General features: G+C 43.3%; 1 protein-coding gene across 2 annotated transcripts; it reads right to left on the minus strand.

The window, feature by feature from the left end:
- Positions 1 to 6,577: 6,577 nt before the first annotated feature.
- On the minus strand, positions 6,578 to 17,384 carry TM2D3 (TM2 domain containing 3). 2 transcript variants are annotated; one of them, XM_013060111.2, is made up of 6 exons: positions 17,266 to 17,384; positions 16,696 to 16,788; positions 14,781 to 14,938; positions 11,055 to 11,229; positions 8,822 to 8,897; positions 6,578 to 6,903 (listed from the first exon to the last, which is right to left on the minus strand). In XM_013060111.2, exons 1-6 carry the CDS (start codon positions 17,354 to 17,356, stop codon positions 6,738 to 6,740), a joined length of 759 nt encoding a protein of 252 aa, XP_012915565.2. In that variant the 5' UTR covers positions 17,357 to 17,384; the 3' UTR covers positions 6,578 to 6,737. The 2 variants fall into 2 exon arrangements, with proteins under 2 accessions (XP_012915565.2, XP_004759925.3); XM_004759868.3 differs by lacking the exon at positions 16,696 to 16,788.
- Positions 17,385 to 17,429: the final 45 nt, after the last annotated feature.

Below are 17,429 nucleotides of genomic sequence, written 5' to 3' on the forward strand. Positions count from 1 at the left end.
GAGAAAAGAAGAGAGAACAAGGACGGACAGTGACAGGTTGCATACTGTGAGTGAAGGGCAGGGTAAGGCACTGAGGCCTCTAAGACATATACTGGAAGTTCACCACCAGTGATGTTCCACAGTGTCTACGTCTGCTCAAAACATCTCAAATGTTGCGAAGGTACTGTGCTACAGGACATACTCATGACAGGGTTGCGTCTGAGTAAAGCTGGAAGCTGTGGGACCTGTGTTGAAATCATGAAGTGTTGCATAAAGGGCCCTTACAGGTGTTCATAGGAAAGTATCGATTCAGGGAAACTACTTAAGATGGATGCTCATTCATGACAGTGTCTTCTCCTTTGAAGAATGAAGATAGAACAAGGACGGACTATGGACACTTTAGATGCTCTGAGTGATGTGCAGGCTAAGGTGCTTAGGCCTCCCAAACACATATTGGATGTGCATGACCTGTGGTCATCCCCACTCTGTTTCTGTGTCAAAAACGCTTCAAACCTTGTAAGGGAAGTGTGCTTTAGCAGGGATTCGTGACTGTGTTGACTCCGTCAAAGAAGGAAGCTATTGGGACAGACTGTGTGGTAAACAGGAATAGGCGCGTATAGGGCTCTAGTCTCAGACGTCCATCCCCTTGACCATAGGAAGTTCTGTTTCAGGCAAACTCCTTCAGGCGGATTCTCATTTCTGACAGTGTCTTTCCAGTGGAGGAAAGAAGATAGAACAAGGACGGACAGAGGGCAGCTTGCATACTGTGAGTGAAGGGCAGGGTAAGGCACTGAGGCCTCTAAGACACATACTGGAAGTTCACCTCCAGTGATGTTGCACAGTGTCTACCTCTGCTCAAAACACTTCAAATGTCACGAGGGAATTGTACTCTAGGACATACTCATGACAGGGATGAGTCTGTGGAAAGTTGGTAGCTGTGGGACTTGTCTGTGTTGAAATTATTAACTTTGCACACAGGGCCCTTACAGGTTATTCATAGGATGGTATCTGTTCGGGGAAACGACTTCAGGTGGATACTCATTCATAACAGTGTCTTCTCCTTTGAGGAATGAAGATAGAACATGGATGGACTATGGGCACTTTAGGTACTGTGATTGAAGTGCAGGCTATGGCGCTTAGGCCTCCCAAACACATATTGGGTGTTCACGACCAGTGGTCATCCGCACTGTCTTTCTGTGTCAAAAACGCTTCAAACATGGTGAGGGAAGTGTGTTTTAGAAGGGATTCATGGCAGTGTTGAGTCTGCCAAAGAAGGAAGCTGTTGGGACTGACTGTGTGGTAAACAGGAATTGGCATGTTTAGGGCTGTTGTCTCAGACGTCCAACCCTTTGTCCTTCGGAAGTTCGGTTTCAGGCAAACTCCTTCAGGCGCTTTCTCATTTATGACAGTGTCTTTCCAGTGGAGGAAAGAACATAGAAAAAGGACATACAGAGGAGAGGTTGCATACTGTGAGTGAAAGGCAGGGTAAGGCTCTTAGAACTCTAACACATACAGGAAGTTCCCACCTGTGAAGTTCCACAGTGTCTACCTCTGCTCAATACACTTCAAATGTCACGAGGGAACTGTGCTATAGGACGTACTCATGACAGGGATGCGTCTGTGTAAAGCTGGAATCTGTGGGACCTGTCTGTGTTGAAATCATGAAGTGTCGCATACAGGGCCCTGACAGGTGTTCATAGGAAAGTATCTATTCAGGGAAACTACTACAGGTGGATCCTCATTCATAACAGTGTCTTCTCCTTTGAGGAATGAAGATATAACAAGGACGGACTATGGACACTTTAGGTATTGTGAGTGAAGTGCAGGCTATGGCACTTAGGCCTCCCAAACACATATTGGATGTGCAAGACCTGTGGTCATCCACACTCTGTTTCTGTATCGAAAACACTTCAGACCTTGTGAGGGAAGTGTGCTTTAGGAGGGATTCGTGGCAGTTTGAGTCTGCCAAAGAAGGAATCTGTTGGGAATGACTGTGTGGTAAACAGGAATAGGAGCGTATAGGGTTCTAGTCTCAGACGTCCATCCCCTTGAACATAAGAATTTCTGTTTCAGGCAAACTCCTTCAGACGGATTCTCATTTCTGAAGTGTCTTTCCAGTGGAGGAAAGAAGATAGAACAAGGACAGACAGAGGGCAGGTTGCATACTGTGAGTTTGTTTGTCTTTAAATACCTAGAGGTTAACATCACAGCCTGGCTACTAGCTGTAGTACTGGTTCCTACATTTTCCCCCTTTCTCATCATCTCATGCTTGGTACCACTTTTCTTTTGCTGTGAAATGAGTTCTTTGATTAGCAGCAATTTTGTGTGAAGGCTGTGGGAGGCAAATTCACATCCGGATTATGTGTTCATACATACCCTCCAGGCAGTTGCCATTTCTTTTTTAAAAACCAGCTTTCTTGAGATATAATTTGTATACCATAAAGTTCACCTGCTGAAATGTGACTGGCTTTTTACTAACACCATAGTTTTGAGATTTATCTGCGTTATGGCGTGTATCAGCTCTTCGTTCTTTCTATGACAAATATTCTGCTGTATGGATATACATTTGTGTATGCGTTTTTCTTTAATTGATGGATACTTGGGTTGTTTCCACTTTTTGACTATTAAAAATAATCCTGCTATGAACAAGTTTTTGTAATGGGCACACATTTTCCTCATCTTCGGCGTCTATACCCAGGAGAACTGCCGAGTCACGTGGTAACTCTGTTTTAAAAATTTAAGATCTTCCAAACTGTTTTCCAAAGTGGCTACAATCATTTTACATTCCCGTCAGCAGTGTGAGAGGGTTCCGATTTCTCCACCTCTTCACTGATACCTATCATTGTCTTTAAAAAAAAAAAAAAAAAAAGATTTTATTTGACACCGAGAGAGAGAATGAGAGAGAGAGAGAGAGATAGAGGAGAAGCACAAGCAGGGGGCACGGGAGGCAGAGGGAGAAACAGCTTTCCCGCTAGGCAGGGAGCCCAATATGGGCCTTGATCCCAGGACCCGGAGATTATGACCTGTGCCGAAGGCAGACCCTTAACTGAGCGAGGCACTCGGGTGCGCTGACCGACTTTTGATTATAGTCATCCTAGTGGGTATGAAGTGGTGGGCCATTTCTTGTGTTCTGGTATAATGTGGGCAACTTCATGATACCATGTGAATAAATTCCCTTATTTTTCTCCTCTGAGCCGTTTGAAAGTCCTACTTTGTGTTCTATTCAATGTTCTGTGGCCTGACAGCCAGAGGGAAGGCAACTGAATTACCTCTTGACCAAGATTTTCTACATGTTTCTCTTCTCATTAGGAAGTGCACTGCACGACCCATGGAAGTCATCTTGGGCTTGGGAGCCTTTCTCTGGTTCAGTGTGGGACCCCCAAGTACTGGCTGTTCAAAAGCCCCCTCCTGTCTGTTCCCAGCAGCCCTTTCCACTCCCCTCTGCAGTAACAGGGGAAGGACTAGGATAGTCCCCTTCCCCGAATCGGTCTGTTTCTCTTGCCAGTCAGTTCCTGGATTTTGAGGACTTACCAGGATGATTTGCAGGAGTAGCCTGGCATACTTGAGCCAGACATTTGGTTGTCTTTTTCCTTGTTTGCTGATGGGTTTTGTTTTTTGCAGGAAGGAAGTGCCAGTTTTTACTAGCTCGTGTTTGCGTCATCAGGCATTTTTTGAAAGGGAGCTGTTGTAAGCCGGCTGTACTCCACCACTTTATCCAGACATTCCTAGCAGTACTTTTAGGGATTTGGCTTACTCCCAGAGATCCTCCATTATTCACTCTTTGAACAGTCACTGTGCACCTACTGTGTACCAGGTGGGGACACAATGGGGGCTCTAGCACAGAACCAGAGCCCCGCCCCATAGAGCCTCTTACTTAGTAAATTATGTCCAAAAGTCTCAATCAAAGCTTCCTTATTTTGCATAAAAATGTGTTTGTAGAAGATAATGTAAACACTCCAAATTGAGATATTTATACCAAACTCATCCAGGTCACAAAATTAACTTAACACAAAATTAACCCCCTACCATTCTGTGACCCTTCCAGGAGATACAGCATGGACAGAAAGGAAGCTTCAGAGCAGAAAGGGAAGGAACCTGCCTTCATTTTTAAGGTCCTGATGCTGCATTTGAGAAGCTGTATCAGATATAGTTCATTTTCCACTCTTTGCTTACGGGAGGAGTTAAAATCATTTGCAAATTCCTTAACTGATGAGATGCCAAAAATAAATGCAATTCTGGCAGAAAGTATTAAAGACTGTGGCAAAGAGAAGACAGTTTAAGATCTTGAAATATTAAGATGTTTTTTTTAAAAATCCCTTTTTATTAGCACCATAAACCAGAGCTGTTCCTCAGCAATTTGCAGAAACCAGATTAACATGGTGCTACAGCCAATATTTACTCAAAGCCCAACTACTGCACACTGCCTCCCAGCAGACACCTCAGCTGCACTCCCTTGAGGAGCTCAAGTCCTGCGGTACCTCCTAGGCACCCACGGCATTAACTCAGCCAGCAAATATTTGTGAGCCTTGGTGTGCAAGCTGTGCTCTGGACAACGGGGGAGACAGAAATAAAGAATACAGCACCTGCCCAGGCGGAATTACGAAGGTGAGTGGTAGAGCTCTGCCAAAGCAAGAGATTCTTATGATGAAGTAGTGACATAAGGCATGCCGCAGTGATAAATTCTGAATTTCCAGAGAAACGTCAGTAGAGGGCGATGACTGATACAGTCTTACCTGTTCGGGATTTAACACTCCCTAATAGGAGCTCACAACACACAAGCCCAGAGACTGAAGGTCAGACCCAACAATGACCTTTTTGTTGCCAGCAGAGGTCCATGGAATTTTCTAGAGATCACACCCACCCTCTCTGGTGCCCTTGGAAAGTCTAGTGTTTTTTTTGGTTTTTGGGGTTTTTTTAGGGGCCATGTATGAACTCATCATTCACAAATCTGTTTAAACTGCATTTGGAAATCTCTTCCTTTTCTTGCTAGTTCTCTGTCACGGAGGTCATCAGCTCCACCAAATCCTGGATAGCAAGCATCCCTGATTTGCTTATAGTTTCTAGGTGCCCAAGACCATCCCCTTCTAAAAGTTTATCAGCCTCTGAGAGCAATTTCATTTCTATGTCTCCTTTCATAGATTCTGAACCTTTCAAACACTGAAACTTCATCACCAAGCTCAGGCCCCAAAGCCATAAAGATGCTCAAATGGCAAAGTAGCTGCTACCCACCTCCCCGAGAGCACTGAGCAAAGCCGCTGATTCCCACCGCTGCCCTGGCTCCTCATGGGCTAGCTCTACAGGGCAACGTCGGCAAGCCTCTTCTGTATAGAGCGAATTACAGAGGAGATTCAGGGGAACATTCTTACATGGTTAGCAAGGAAGCTGCTTCCTTGTTGGAACAGAAGCCTGCTGAAGAAGGAGCAACTCAGCCCAGAGTCTCGTGTACCCATGACGGATGAGAAAATGTGTCTGCCTTGGAAAAGAAAGGTCTGTGCAAACTAGGCTGCTCCCATCTGAAGCACGGCCCACGCTCTGCGCCCCTGCTTGCGTTCCTAGCCACAGTGGAAATGTACCACCTAGTGACCAGGGCTGGAACTGTCACTCAACTAGCCCGAGAAAACCCTCCTGAGAAGAGATTCTGAGCTGGCAGGTTACTACACCAAAGCGGTTCAGCTCCCCTGTAGTTTATAGGTAAACTGCAATTAATAATCTTGTGAAGAAATTATGCCTTTTTTTTTCCTAGGAGATTTACAAAAATATGCTAAAAAATATTTCATAGCTTCTGGATCTGATAGGCTGGTTAAGCCTTCTACTTATTAACACAGATATTTAAAAGCAATACTCAGATACTCTAATTTGAAAGGAAAATGCTAAGAATTTTTCAATGCTTCAAAGGAAACCTTAAATAAAATGCATTTGAAATAACTGTCTTTCCATGAAAGGGTCTACAACAGATTTATAAAGACTCAAAATATTTTTCACACTGAAACACACTGTTCAACACTTCCACTGTGTGTCAATGAGCCAGTCAACTGTGTTGAACCTGTTGAAATGGAGTAAGGCTCTGAAAAATAAACATTGTACCTCAGAGCTGTTACAATTACTTGATTCCGTCTTAATACAGAACACAGATCTATACATACTTCTTAAAGGAACCTGTAGTTTTATTAACTTTCCAGTACTCTTGCAAATACTTTACTAACAAAATTCAAACCAGAGCAACTACACACAAAAGTTTTGCAGTTTACTTCAAGCGTCATATATAAAGACCAGGCTAGATACGGTGCACCCGAAAACTTACAGAAGGAAGTCCGGTAGAGAACTTTATTTAGCTGAAGAATAAAAACACATTCCACTTTCTGCAATCGTGAATGAAAATCTTTTCAAGGCTGGAGATCCAAGTGACATACCGACTTAATCTAACACTGAAGTCATAGGAATTAAGTAGATTTTCAATCACTGCAGTTTTGTTCTAGTTTAAATACGTTCATATTTTTTACACTTGATCTTTGCCAAAAGGCCGAGAAGCGTTAAGTTTCAGTTTTTCACAGAAAAAAAAATAAATTTCAGGCAAATAAAAACAAATTGCAGACAAGCATGGTTTTTTGTTTTGTTTTATTTTATTTTACCTTCATCAAGGCAGGCAAAGTACAGATGCTGTACATTAAAAACATACAAATACATTAGTTACAGCACAACAACTCCTACCAGCAAAGAGACTTCAAAGCACTGCTCCTCTCTGAAGTACATAACCATGGCTAAATGTACAAAGAGCCATCTGCTGGTCCCACGTAGCCAACGCCAATCAGTAAGACATCTATCAGCGTCCATATGCCCAGGCCGCCAAAGCTGAAGAGCTTGCCGAGGCCTTCCCGCCACTGGCCCAGGTAGAAACGGTCGGCTCCAAACCCACCGAGGGTGATGCTGCAAGAGCAAAGGGTTATGGGAGGGGAGTCCAGCAGCCACCCGCAGCCAGCTGTGGCTCGATGCCAGCACGAAGTCATGCATGTGAAAGGTCCTCAAACGATCACAACCCTTCGTGAGGGCACAAACATCTACTTCCCAAATTCACAACACCAAATAATCATGGGCAGAAAGACTAAATGTCAAAGGTAAACATAAAATTTTTTGCCCTACTGAAATCTAATGTTTCTCTTTTAAAGAAAAGTAATCCATCCCTCTCATTGCTTTTGAGTCTTGAAAATGGCACGTGCAAGGGAACAAAGCGGGGAGCCAGTTCAACCGACAGGACACAAACATGGAGTCCGGAGGTGGGGTCGCGAGGAAGCCCACCACCACGAGCTGCCCCAGATCAAGTCATCTGAACGCTGTCAGTCATCTCCAAAAATGGAGTGTTAAGAACAAGTGACTCTTAAGGTTCCTTCAAATTCTAAGATCTAACACTATTCGGACGACTTCCCATTGTACTTCTTTTAAGCTTCTTTCATGGAACATTTCCAAACATATAAAAAGTAAGAGGTGAAGAGAATAGTAGCCCCAACCCGGCTCCACCACTGATAAGCATGTGGCCAGCCCTGCTGTGTCTCTACGCCCCCCGCCCCTGTGTCAGAGTACTTTGAAGCAAACCCTGGCCATTATCCCATTCAGTGAATGTTCTGAAAGAAACTGTGTTGAGCTCTAAAAAGAAAACAGTTCCTATTTTTTAAAAGTCAAGTTGTGAAATGTACCACGGTAACTTGAGATGTGAAGCATCGAGGGGGAGATGGATGACAGTTGTACAGGAATTATCTAACTTTTCTGTAAGCCTCAGGTTATTCCAAAATAAAAAGATTATTTTAAAAAAATTCAAAAGTCCATTGTTCATTTTCATTTGAACCACTGCTGACAAAACGATGGCTAGTTATCAAATCTCATTTTTGGTTTATCAAATTTTCTTCCTTGGACTACTCTTTTACCTCCAGTTGGGCCTTCCTGCCAGGCGGGCTCTGCCCCTCCCCAGCCCAAACCCTAAAGCAGTGCTGTTCAACAAGGGGCACCTTGGGAGTCTCTGAAGACATTTTCAATTGTCACCCCGTGTAGTGCCAGAGGTACCTAGCCAGTCGAGTTCAGAGAGCTGCTAACTGCCCTACTGGCCCCACAGCAAAGAATTACTTGGACTGGATGTCATCAGTGACAAAGGTGAGAAACCCTTCGAGTGTCACACTACGGCCCACAGGGTCTCGGGCTCTAACACCAAACCTTCAACTGTAGATGCCCTAACTTTTAAATTAGTGAATAACCAGCATCACACCTGCCCTTCCCTCTGGGGGTAAGAATTGGTAGTTTTTCCCCCCAAACTGTTGAAAAGTTTAACAAATTCAAGCACATTTTTATGTTAAAATTCTAAGTCTACAGTTATCTCTGGATGGTGAAATTAGAGGTGATTTTTCATGCTTTATTTTATCTCAATTTTTCCAGTTTTTAGGATGGAGTATATGTTAGTTTTTATAATAAAGGATGAAGTTACTAAAAATTAAAACTATAAATCATAAACCCACCTATTTTAAATAGTATATACCATGTTACTGACTCACAGTACACTCAGGATGGGAAACCCTGACTGGTTCTAATCTGTAATAATGACTCCAATGGGCATCTTTAGAACGTGCAGACATCTTGGAGAAAAGCAAACATCCTGCCATTAATGTCCATGAAGGTACTGGTCTGATCATCTAAATAACTTCCTGCAGCCATGTTTCCTAGGACCTCCCTCACACAATGAAAGAATCTAAGCTTTCTAAGTTTCTCTAAGGAGAGACTCGGCTGAGCTCAACATCTGGAAGATTCCACTGATCCCACGAAACCCGAAAAGCATCCTTAACTTACTCATAGCCAAGCTCACCTCAGAGCCAGAGCAGTAGACCACTTATAACCTCCAGTCCAGTTGCAGTACAGCATCTTTGGAAAAGTACGGTTACCTTAAAAAAAGGGAAAATACTCGGTATAAAAATATTCTTACAAAGAGACTAGTGGCCCTGTAATTTAAAATCTAAAAGTCAACTCTCTCTACAGTAAGTAAAGTTTGCTACAGTGAATGGTAAAAAGTTATTCCTTACTATCAATAAGCATATACTTAATGCTTAAGTCAGTTAAGTAAGGGTTACAGCTCTAAGTACGGGAAGCTATCAGGACTTAGGTGAAGTTTAGGGTAAACAAAACGGTGTGGTCTTATTTATCAAACAGATAAATCAAGCAATGGGGAAAGGAGACAGAGCTCAGCCCAGGCACACAGAAACACTTCTTGTGGGACACAGGGCACACACAGATTGGAGACAACTGGCTATCCCTGTGGAGAAAAAAGGAGACCTGAGTCTACTTCACAACATACACTGAAACCAATTACACGTGGATTACAGGCCTCTCAGTGAAAGAGCAAACTTCCAACTTTTAAAAGAAAATATAGGAAATAAAAAGGCTATGGTTAAAAAAAAAAAGTCAAGCTCTATCCAAAAGATACCCCAAAAAAGTGGGGGAGGGGAGTTATTTAAAATCTGGGAAAGAATTTTAGGCACACTAAAAGGTTATTATCCAAAATATAAAAGAATTCCCAGAAATTTTTAAGAAAAAGACCATATTTTTGAATATTAAGTATTGGAAAGCATGTGCATCAAGAACAGTTATGCACCAATGGTGGCAAGATAAACTGTTCAAGCATTTTGGAAAATAATCCATGCTAGAGAGTATATCACTTGACAGGAGGTATGTACAAAAACTCTAAAGAGCACCACAGCCTGGAGAGCAAAAAACTGTAAATAACCCAAATACACAGAAGAAACTATGATGGAATCTTACAATGGATTATTATACAGAAGCAAAAAACAATAAGTAAATAAGACACATGGATCATCTTAGAGCCATAATGTTGAAAGGAAAAGAGAAAGGACAGACCATAAACAGACTACTATTTGACAGAAGTCTAAAACACACCCTACTGACAAATGGCTCACATGCTATTATTTACATGTGCTAGAACTACACAAAATGTAAAGAAAAGCAAATGATCAGAAAGTTCATTCACAAGTGGTCCCCTCTGGAGAGCAGCTGGGGCAAGCCAGGGCAGGAGAGCCCTCAGCTGCGATGCCAGCACGCCGCTCTCGTCGGCTGTCTGGGGAAAACGTTACTAAGACATGTTATGCTTTACACCGTACGCACTCTTCTGTTAGCAAATACTACATTTTAAAAGATACGAGAATGGCATATTTTCTGGATTTTTTTTTAAACTTTTTTTTAAAATTTCATTTATTTGTCAGAGAGAGAGAGAGGGAGAGAGAGTGAGCACAGGCAGACAGAATGGCAGGCAGAGGGAGAAGCAGGCTCCCTGCCGAGCAAGCCTGATGTGGGACTCGATCCCAGGACGCTGGGACCATGACCCAAGCCGAAGGCAGCTGCTTAACCAACTGAGCCACCACGTCCCCTGGATTTTTTTTTTTAGTTCACTGAGTTTATTTTTTATCTTTCAGTGGACACACCATGTTATATAAGTGTCAGGTATACAACACAGGAAGCAATTCAACAACTCTGTTACGCCACGCTGGCCACAAGTGTAGCTAGAATCTGTCACCACTGAGTTTATTAACGAAGCCTGCTGTAACCAGAAAGTACCAATAAATGTTTCTGATTTAAACAGTTCAAATTTGGGGCGCCTGGGTGGCTCAGTCACTTAAGCATCTGACTCTTGGGTTTCGGCTCAGGTCGTGATGTCACAGTGCTGGGAATGAGCCTCACATCGGGCTCTGCACTTCTTTCTCTTTCCTCACTCACGCTACCCCTCTCTCAAATAAATTAAAATCTTAAATAAATAAATAAATAAATAGGGGCACCTGGGTGGCTCAGTCAGTTAAGCGTCTGCCTTTAGCTCAGTCACAATCCCATAGTCCTGGGATCAAGCCCCACACTGGAAGCCTGCTTTCCCTCTGCCCCTCACTCTGCTCGTGCTCAATCTCACTCTCTCAAATAAAAAAATAAAATCTTTAAAAAAATAATTTAAATTTCATTCTCAAACTGCTAATTAAAGTTCCATACATAAGCTTAAAGAAAAGTGTTTTGCTCATGAATTTCCTTGAACTCCAACTCACCCAGGCAATGAATGTGGTCCCGCACGGTGCAGTTGGCCATGTAACGCTGCCGGGGACAGGACACCGTCATGCAGCTGGTGGAATTGGAACACTCATAATCCGTTTCTGGAAGCTGCCAGCAAAACCTGCAAGTCATGTTGATGATAAAGTTCTTTTGGGATTTGAAGTCTTGATCCTGTATGCCAAAGGACACAGAATGAATCAATCATAATAGTTCATTAATATGTCAATAATAATACACGGCACAAAGATCCTAAAAGACTTGTGAATAATACCACAGCAGAAGGTGGGAGGAAAATAGGTACCAAAGCAGTATGTATACAAAACAAACGTCTATGGCAGGATCCTATCATCATAAAAACATACGCCCCAAAACATATATGCCTAAGGGAAAAAATCTACATAAATTTACATCAAAATAACAAAGGTTATTCCAGGATGGTAAGCGTATTTTACCACTTTCACTTGGCCAAATTTTTCATAATTGAGCATGGGCTAAATTTTTCATAATGAGCATGGGTATAAAAAGAAGTTAAGGGAAAATGTATTTTATCAAGCTCCAGAGTCACAGGGAGCTGGAAGGACAGATGTACATCCATTCAAGGTCACTGAGCTGCCAGTTATGTGCAGAAACCCAGTCTGGTGCTCCCAAAAGTACAACACATGGGCTGGTGGCCGAGTCTCAAATCCTCCCTAATATCCTCACCGGGGCCCAGGACCTCTTGGCCGCTACTGCTACTCACACCTTCACTCAGTATCATCAACAAACAGGTCACTCCAGAAAATCACTCTCCACTCTGAAAGAGACTCAACAAATGTTCATCGCTGACGCTACACTTTTAAGACTGTAGATTTTTTTCACTTCAATTTAAAAAATCATTATTTTGTTTTCTCTTGTAAAAGTAGCACATGTAACATGTTGCACCTTTGGAAATTACAGGAAAAAGTCTGTAACCTCTTTAAAGAGAACAACTTTTTTTTAAAAAAAGATTTTATTTATTTGACAGAGAGAGAGAGAGATCACAAGTAGGCAGGGAGGCAGGCAGAGAGAGAGGGGGAAGCACAGAGCCTGATGCGGGGCTCAATCCCAGGAACCAGGACCCAATCCCAATCCCAGGACCCTGGGATCATGCATGACCTGAGCCGAAGGCAGAGGCTTCAACCCACTGAGCCACCCAGGCGCCCCTAGAGAGAACAGATTTTAATCTTTCACTTTTAATTCCTATAATACAGATTTATGTAAGTACAATTTTGAAAGTATTTTGTATCCTTTTTTCCCACTTGACATTATAACGTAATAGTTTTCAAAATCATTTTTAAATGGTCAGTCATCTCTGAAGTATTAATTTACTAATTTTTCTGACCAGTGTAAAACTGCATTTATGAGTAACATCCGAACTGGGGGAGGCACCATTTGATTTAGGCAACTCCCTCCCTGAAACAGCTGTCATTACTAATAACCCTGAACCCATGGGAAAGCATTACACCCGCTTCAGATACACTAGCAGTCTGACAGCTTCTCCGAGTAATGCAAAGCAACATTTCTGACAAGCACTTTTCCAGCAGACATCAACTGGCTGGGCAGTTACCACCGTAACTGGAGCAAGAGGGATCGGACATGGCAGGGGATGCAGGGTTTTTATATTTCTTTCTGTAAAAGAATCCAGGTCAGATTCCCTTAGCCTGGGGGGTCCTTATTCAGCATGTCCAGAGAAGGCTAGAAGAGTTCTTCTTTTTTTTTTTTTGCCACTTAGGTTCAGAAGAACAGGAGGCAGGGAGGCACCTGAGTGCGTGCACGGGTAGGTGAGTGAAAATAAGCATCTGCACGCTTGCACCGGATGGTCGGATGATTCCTTCTGGAAATGGTAACTTATTTACCAAGAAGAGACCCTACAGATCTTTATAAAACAAATGAAGAAAACACACGTGACTTGCCCTGGCTTACCAGGCAACAGCAGTCCCAGCATGCTCTAGGCAGCCAATTCACATATTCTCCTGCTCTCCACTTTCAAGACAGACCACGCTCTCTTGGGCACATTTCCAAGTCCTACCCCTGAGGACAGGGTACCTGGGCTTTGACAGTGACTCAGGGTCACTGGCCAGGAGATGTGAAAGCTCCTGGAAGAGGAGGAGGAGGAGAGAAAAAGTCCCACCCAGGACACACCTCGGCCAGGGGCAGAGGACGGCAGCAGGCACCATGACCGAGGAGTTCAGAAACTTCCCTTAAGCTCTGCAACTTCTCTCTACGTTTGTTATTTTTTCTATCTTCTGCTATTTCCTACTAAATGAAACAGTTTATGTTGGGAACATCTAAACAATGAAGAAACTGAGAATCCTGTCTCACTCAGTAACCAGTGCTGGGAGTGAACATCAAAGCCTGCTGAGGAAAACCACAATTCTGGAAAAGTTCCCCCGGACCGTCATAGTTTTCTCATTCTTCACGGAGTACCTACTATCTGTCAGACCCATGAGATAACATTTTTAACTTTTTCACTGGAGTATAGCTGACACACAGTGCTACACTAGTTTCAGGTAGAAAGAACATTTTTAAAAGCCTTCAAATTAGTTAAGTTTCACTATCAGGAAACTAGGGAGAATACTGTATGCAAGATTCAGCCACAAAGACTAATAATTCAAGGGCAGTCAAGAACACCATCTGGCACTGAAGCTCAATTTTCCGATGTGCTTATACAAAATATAAAACAGCAATACTTAAATTCCTGAAAACTAAATTCAGACACTGACAGCACAAAATCTTATTTCCCCTTTGAAGTCAAGTCTTCCTTCCCCCTCACAGTTACTAGACTTCAGCAGGAAAATTACAGAAAGAGTGTAAGGGTGTAAGAAACTTTCCAATCAGGCCCTGCACAGACCAAGTTCCAAAGACTAGAGGGGGAAGGAGCCCTGTTCAAGTGACAGAAACACCAGGACTACCAAGTCAAAAGAGGTCTGCAAGAGAAGATGTTGGTTTCTTCTTCCACGATCATTTCCCAAAAGTAGGGTTTCACAGAAACACTTTAGGAAAAGCTGTTCTGGGCCCATCTGCTCATTTCTCTCATTTAGCAAGACAGATTAATAAGCCACACACTAGTTTTGGCAAGGCCAAGAGTAAAACACTACTTCACTAATCATTTCTACACTTCCTCTTACCCAGCAGGTGAGTACAATAGAGGGAGTGTGCAATAATTTACCCGGTCCAATTTAAAAATGCAGGTACCTGAGTCTCCCTGCCCTACGCACAGTTAGCAGGCCTAGGGCTGGTTCCAGGAGTGATTCTAAAGGCAGCTAGAGTTAAGCAGCTTGGAAGCAGGCATCCCTAGAGCACTCAATGGAACACCAACTAGTAAAGCCTTCTTAGGCCCTTTCCTCTCTGGCAAAATATCAAGAGATAGGATACAGGTGTGATGACTGTAATAGGGTCATTTCTAATAGGCAACAGTGCACGTGAGCCTTTTCTATTTCTGACTTTCTGTAAGGAGTCTGATAATTGCTCCAATTTCCTTTGTCAAGAAATGGCCATCTGAACCCTGGTTACCAAACCTCACCTGGAAATGGAAGCTTCAGTCTTCTGATCACGTTACTTTTTGCTCCTAAAATATTACCTGTGGAATGCAGAGCACTCCCTTCGCTCTCTTTCAGGATTTCCCCCACGGTCAAGTCTAAACTGTAGTTAGAGCTTGAGGTTTACAATGAGTTTATTTCAAATTAGTAAGTAGCAGTACTTACAACACAGGTAACAGAAGGTTTGACTGTGCAGTCAAAGGTGACAGGTTTCCCATAGACACAGGAGAAATTTGTCTTGCATTCTACACAGTCTGCAGGAAGTTTGCTACACAAACCATTACTTGGACACTTCATCACATAAGGTGGGATATCAGTACTTTCTGTGAAAAGTAAGAGAGAAGCTTATTCTCATATAACATTGATCAGCACCACAGGAGAAAACAATTTCCTAGGGTAAGGGACACGATTGCTAGCAATGAAATACTGCGCTGGAATGGAAAATGACAAGGTTGGAGTCAGAGACACCTGCAATTAAAGCAAGGTTCTGCCACCAAGTTGTATGAGCCGGAGCAAGAGTTCAACAGCTAAGTACAAAGAATTTAATTACTGCCCCCCAAAGAACATGAAAATCAAAGGTACATACAATGTACACACAAAGTTGGATGTAAGTTTGGGCCTCAAAAAAATCTACTCTGTAACAAGATGAAAAATTAAGGCTTAGAGAGGGTAAGGTTTGTTCATGATCACAGAGTGAAAAAACTGGAACCGTGACCCAAATCTCTGTTTCTAATCCAGTATTCTTTTCATCTGAATTCATGGATTTGGTAATCACAACACTGACCCTCCAAAGTAAATCATTCAGTACAACAGGGTACCAACTTAAGAAAATGTTCTCCATCATTATTCTACACTGGTACTTCAAAAAGCCTTAATTTGCTAGTACCACTTACAGTTTTATACTACCCATGTCCAACACATTTCTTCATATTAATAACTTGTTCAATGGGTTCTAATTTTTTTCCCAGACAACCTTACCAGGAGGACAATTTATTTTTATCAATTAAGAGAATGATCATTTCCAGGTATTCCTGGGGGAAGAAGAGATGCTTTCAAAAATGTCCAAAAGAATAAAAAACTCCTGTGCTTACTCTATAATCTGTGCTTTAAAATTCAAGTATGGGGGTGCCTGTATTGCTCAGTGGGTTAAGCCTCTGCCTTCAGCTCAGGTCACCATCTCAGGGTCCTGGGATCGTGCCCCACTTCGGGCTCTCTGCTCAGCAGGGAGCCTGTTTCCCTCCCTCTCTCTGCCTGCCTCTCTGCCTACTTGTGATCTCTCTCTGTCAAATAAATAAATAAAATCTTTAAAAAAAAAAATTCAAGTATACTCCCGTCTTGTAGTAGTCTTAACATCCAATCAGTAAAATACCTCTCACTTTCAATTCATTCTAATAATGAAACTTTAAAGGGATGAACTTTAAAGGGATAAAGACAAAGGTTCTGTTTAGCAAAACACACTAAGACTCATTTAAAACTGATCCAACTTAAAGTCACTGAATTACATAGTCAATTCTGCAAAATAACATTTTTCTTTTCTTTTACTCTGATTATGTGGCTGAAGTTGGACACTTAGAAATCACAAAGCCAAAATGACTTTAGAGGGCCAGGCTAACTTCACCACCTTCAAGATGAAGAAAGCGATGGTTGAATAATTTGCTCAAGCTCCCAGTAGCTCAAGCACACCTAGAGTCCCAGTCTTACTCTGTCTGTGATCCTTCCATTTCACACAGCCTTGGGAGGAGCCTCTCATGCCCAGGAATGATGGGGCTTAAGAAGAAAAAGAAATTTTCTAAGGGGAAAGAAGCACTAAGGTCGAAGGTAATCTTGATGAACGAGGTGGAAAAATAATAGATAGAAATGAGGAATGGGGAACTAGAAAAAAAAGATGAGGCTGGAACGTCAAAAGGTATTGCAATATCAAGACAGTCTACAGAAAAACATCTGTGGGTCTGTCTTTAGTTCACGTAACCTGAAATACAATAAAAATTTCAAAAAAACCAGAAAGTTATTTTATCTGAAAGAAGAAAGAAACCACTAGATATAAATATACATATTTACTAGAATAGAAAATGTCTAGTACCTGCTGCCCTGGGAACTACTGTGAAAGTACGTGTTGGGCCCGGATCCTTTATTGACTGAGCCAGCGGCTGCGACTGCTCTAAATTTAAGGATCCTACAATTAGAGAAACGTGTTATCCTGGGATAGGAAAACCTTGGTTTGTGTGGTTGAGAGGCAAGGTCCACACCAGGCCAACAACTGCTCATGAACACCTCACAGCTTGACTGCCCAGAAAACTAAACAAAGAAACGCCAATGGGGTCGACACCAATTTGGATCGATGGGCAACGAGGGAACAAAGCATCGTATCGGGTTCCAGGTCTGCTTCCCCCGCCGACACCCGAGCCCTCGGTCCCCCACGCCAGGGCTCATTAGCGGAGTTCGACTAATGAACCGGGGTCCTTGAGGGGAGGCGCGGCCGCGGAGAAGGCGGCCAGGACCCCCAGAGGACCGAGCAGCAGCGACCTGCAGCCCCGCGCCCGGCACTCAGTCTCCGCCCTCCGCGCGGGCCTAGCGCGGACGCTCCCAGCAGCTCCCCGGGGCCTCGCTACCGCTCAGCCCGACCCCGCGTGGACCCCGGCCTTTAACTCACCCCCGCCCGACAAGATGTAGAACTGGGAGAGGAACAGCAGCACCGGGCACAGGCGGCGCAGCGCCCGCAACGGGACCGCCGCAGCCGCCATGTCGCCGGCGCGCGCACTTCCGGGCAGGGAGGCGTGACTAGGCGGAGGGGCGGGGCGCCGGCGCGGGCCCTGG

Source organism: Mustela putorius, unplaced genomic scaffold (assembly GCF_011764305.1).
Source record: "Mustela putorius furo isolate JIRA1106 unplaced genomic scaffold, ASM1176430v1.1 tig00003972_pilon_pilon_pilon, whole genome shotgun sequence".
Taxonomy (NCBI): domain Eukaryota; kingdom Metazoa; phylum Chordata; class Mammalia; order Carnivora; family Mustelidae; genus Mustela; species Mustela putorius.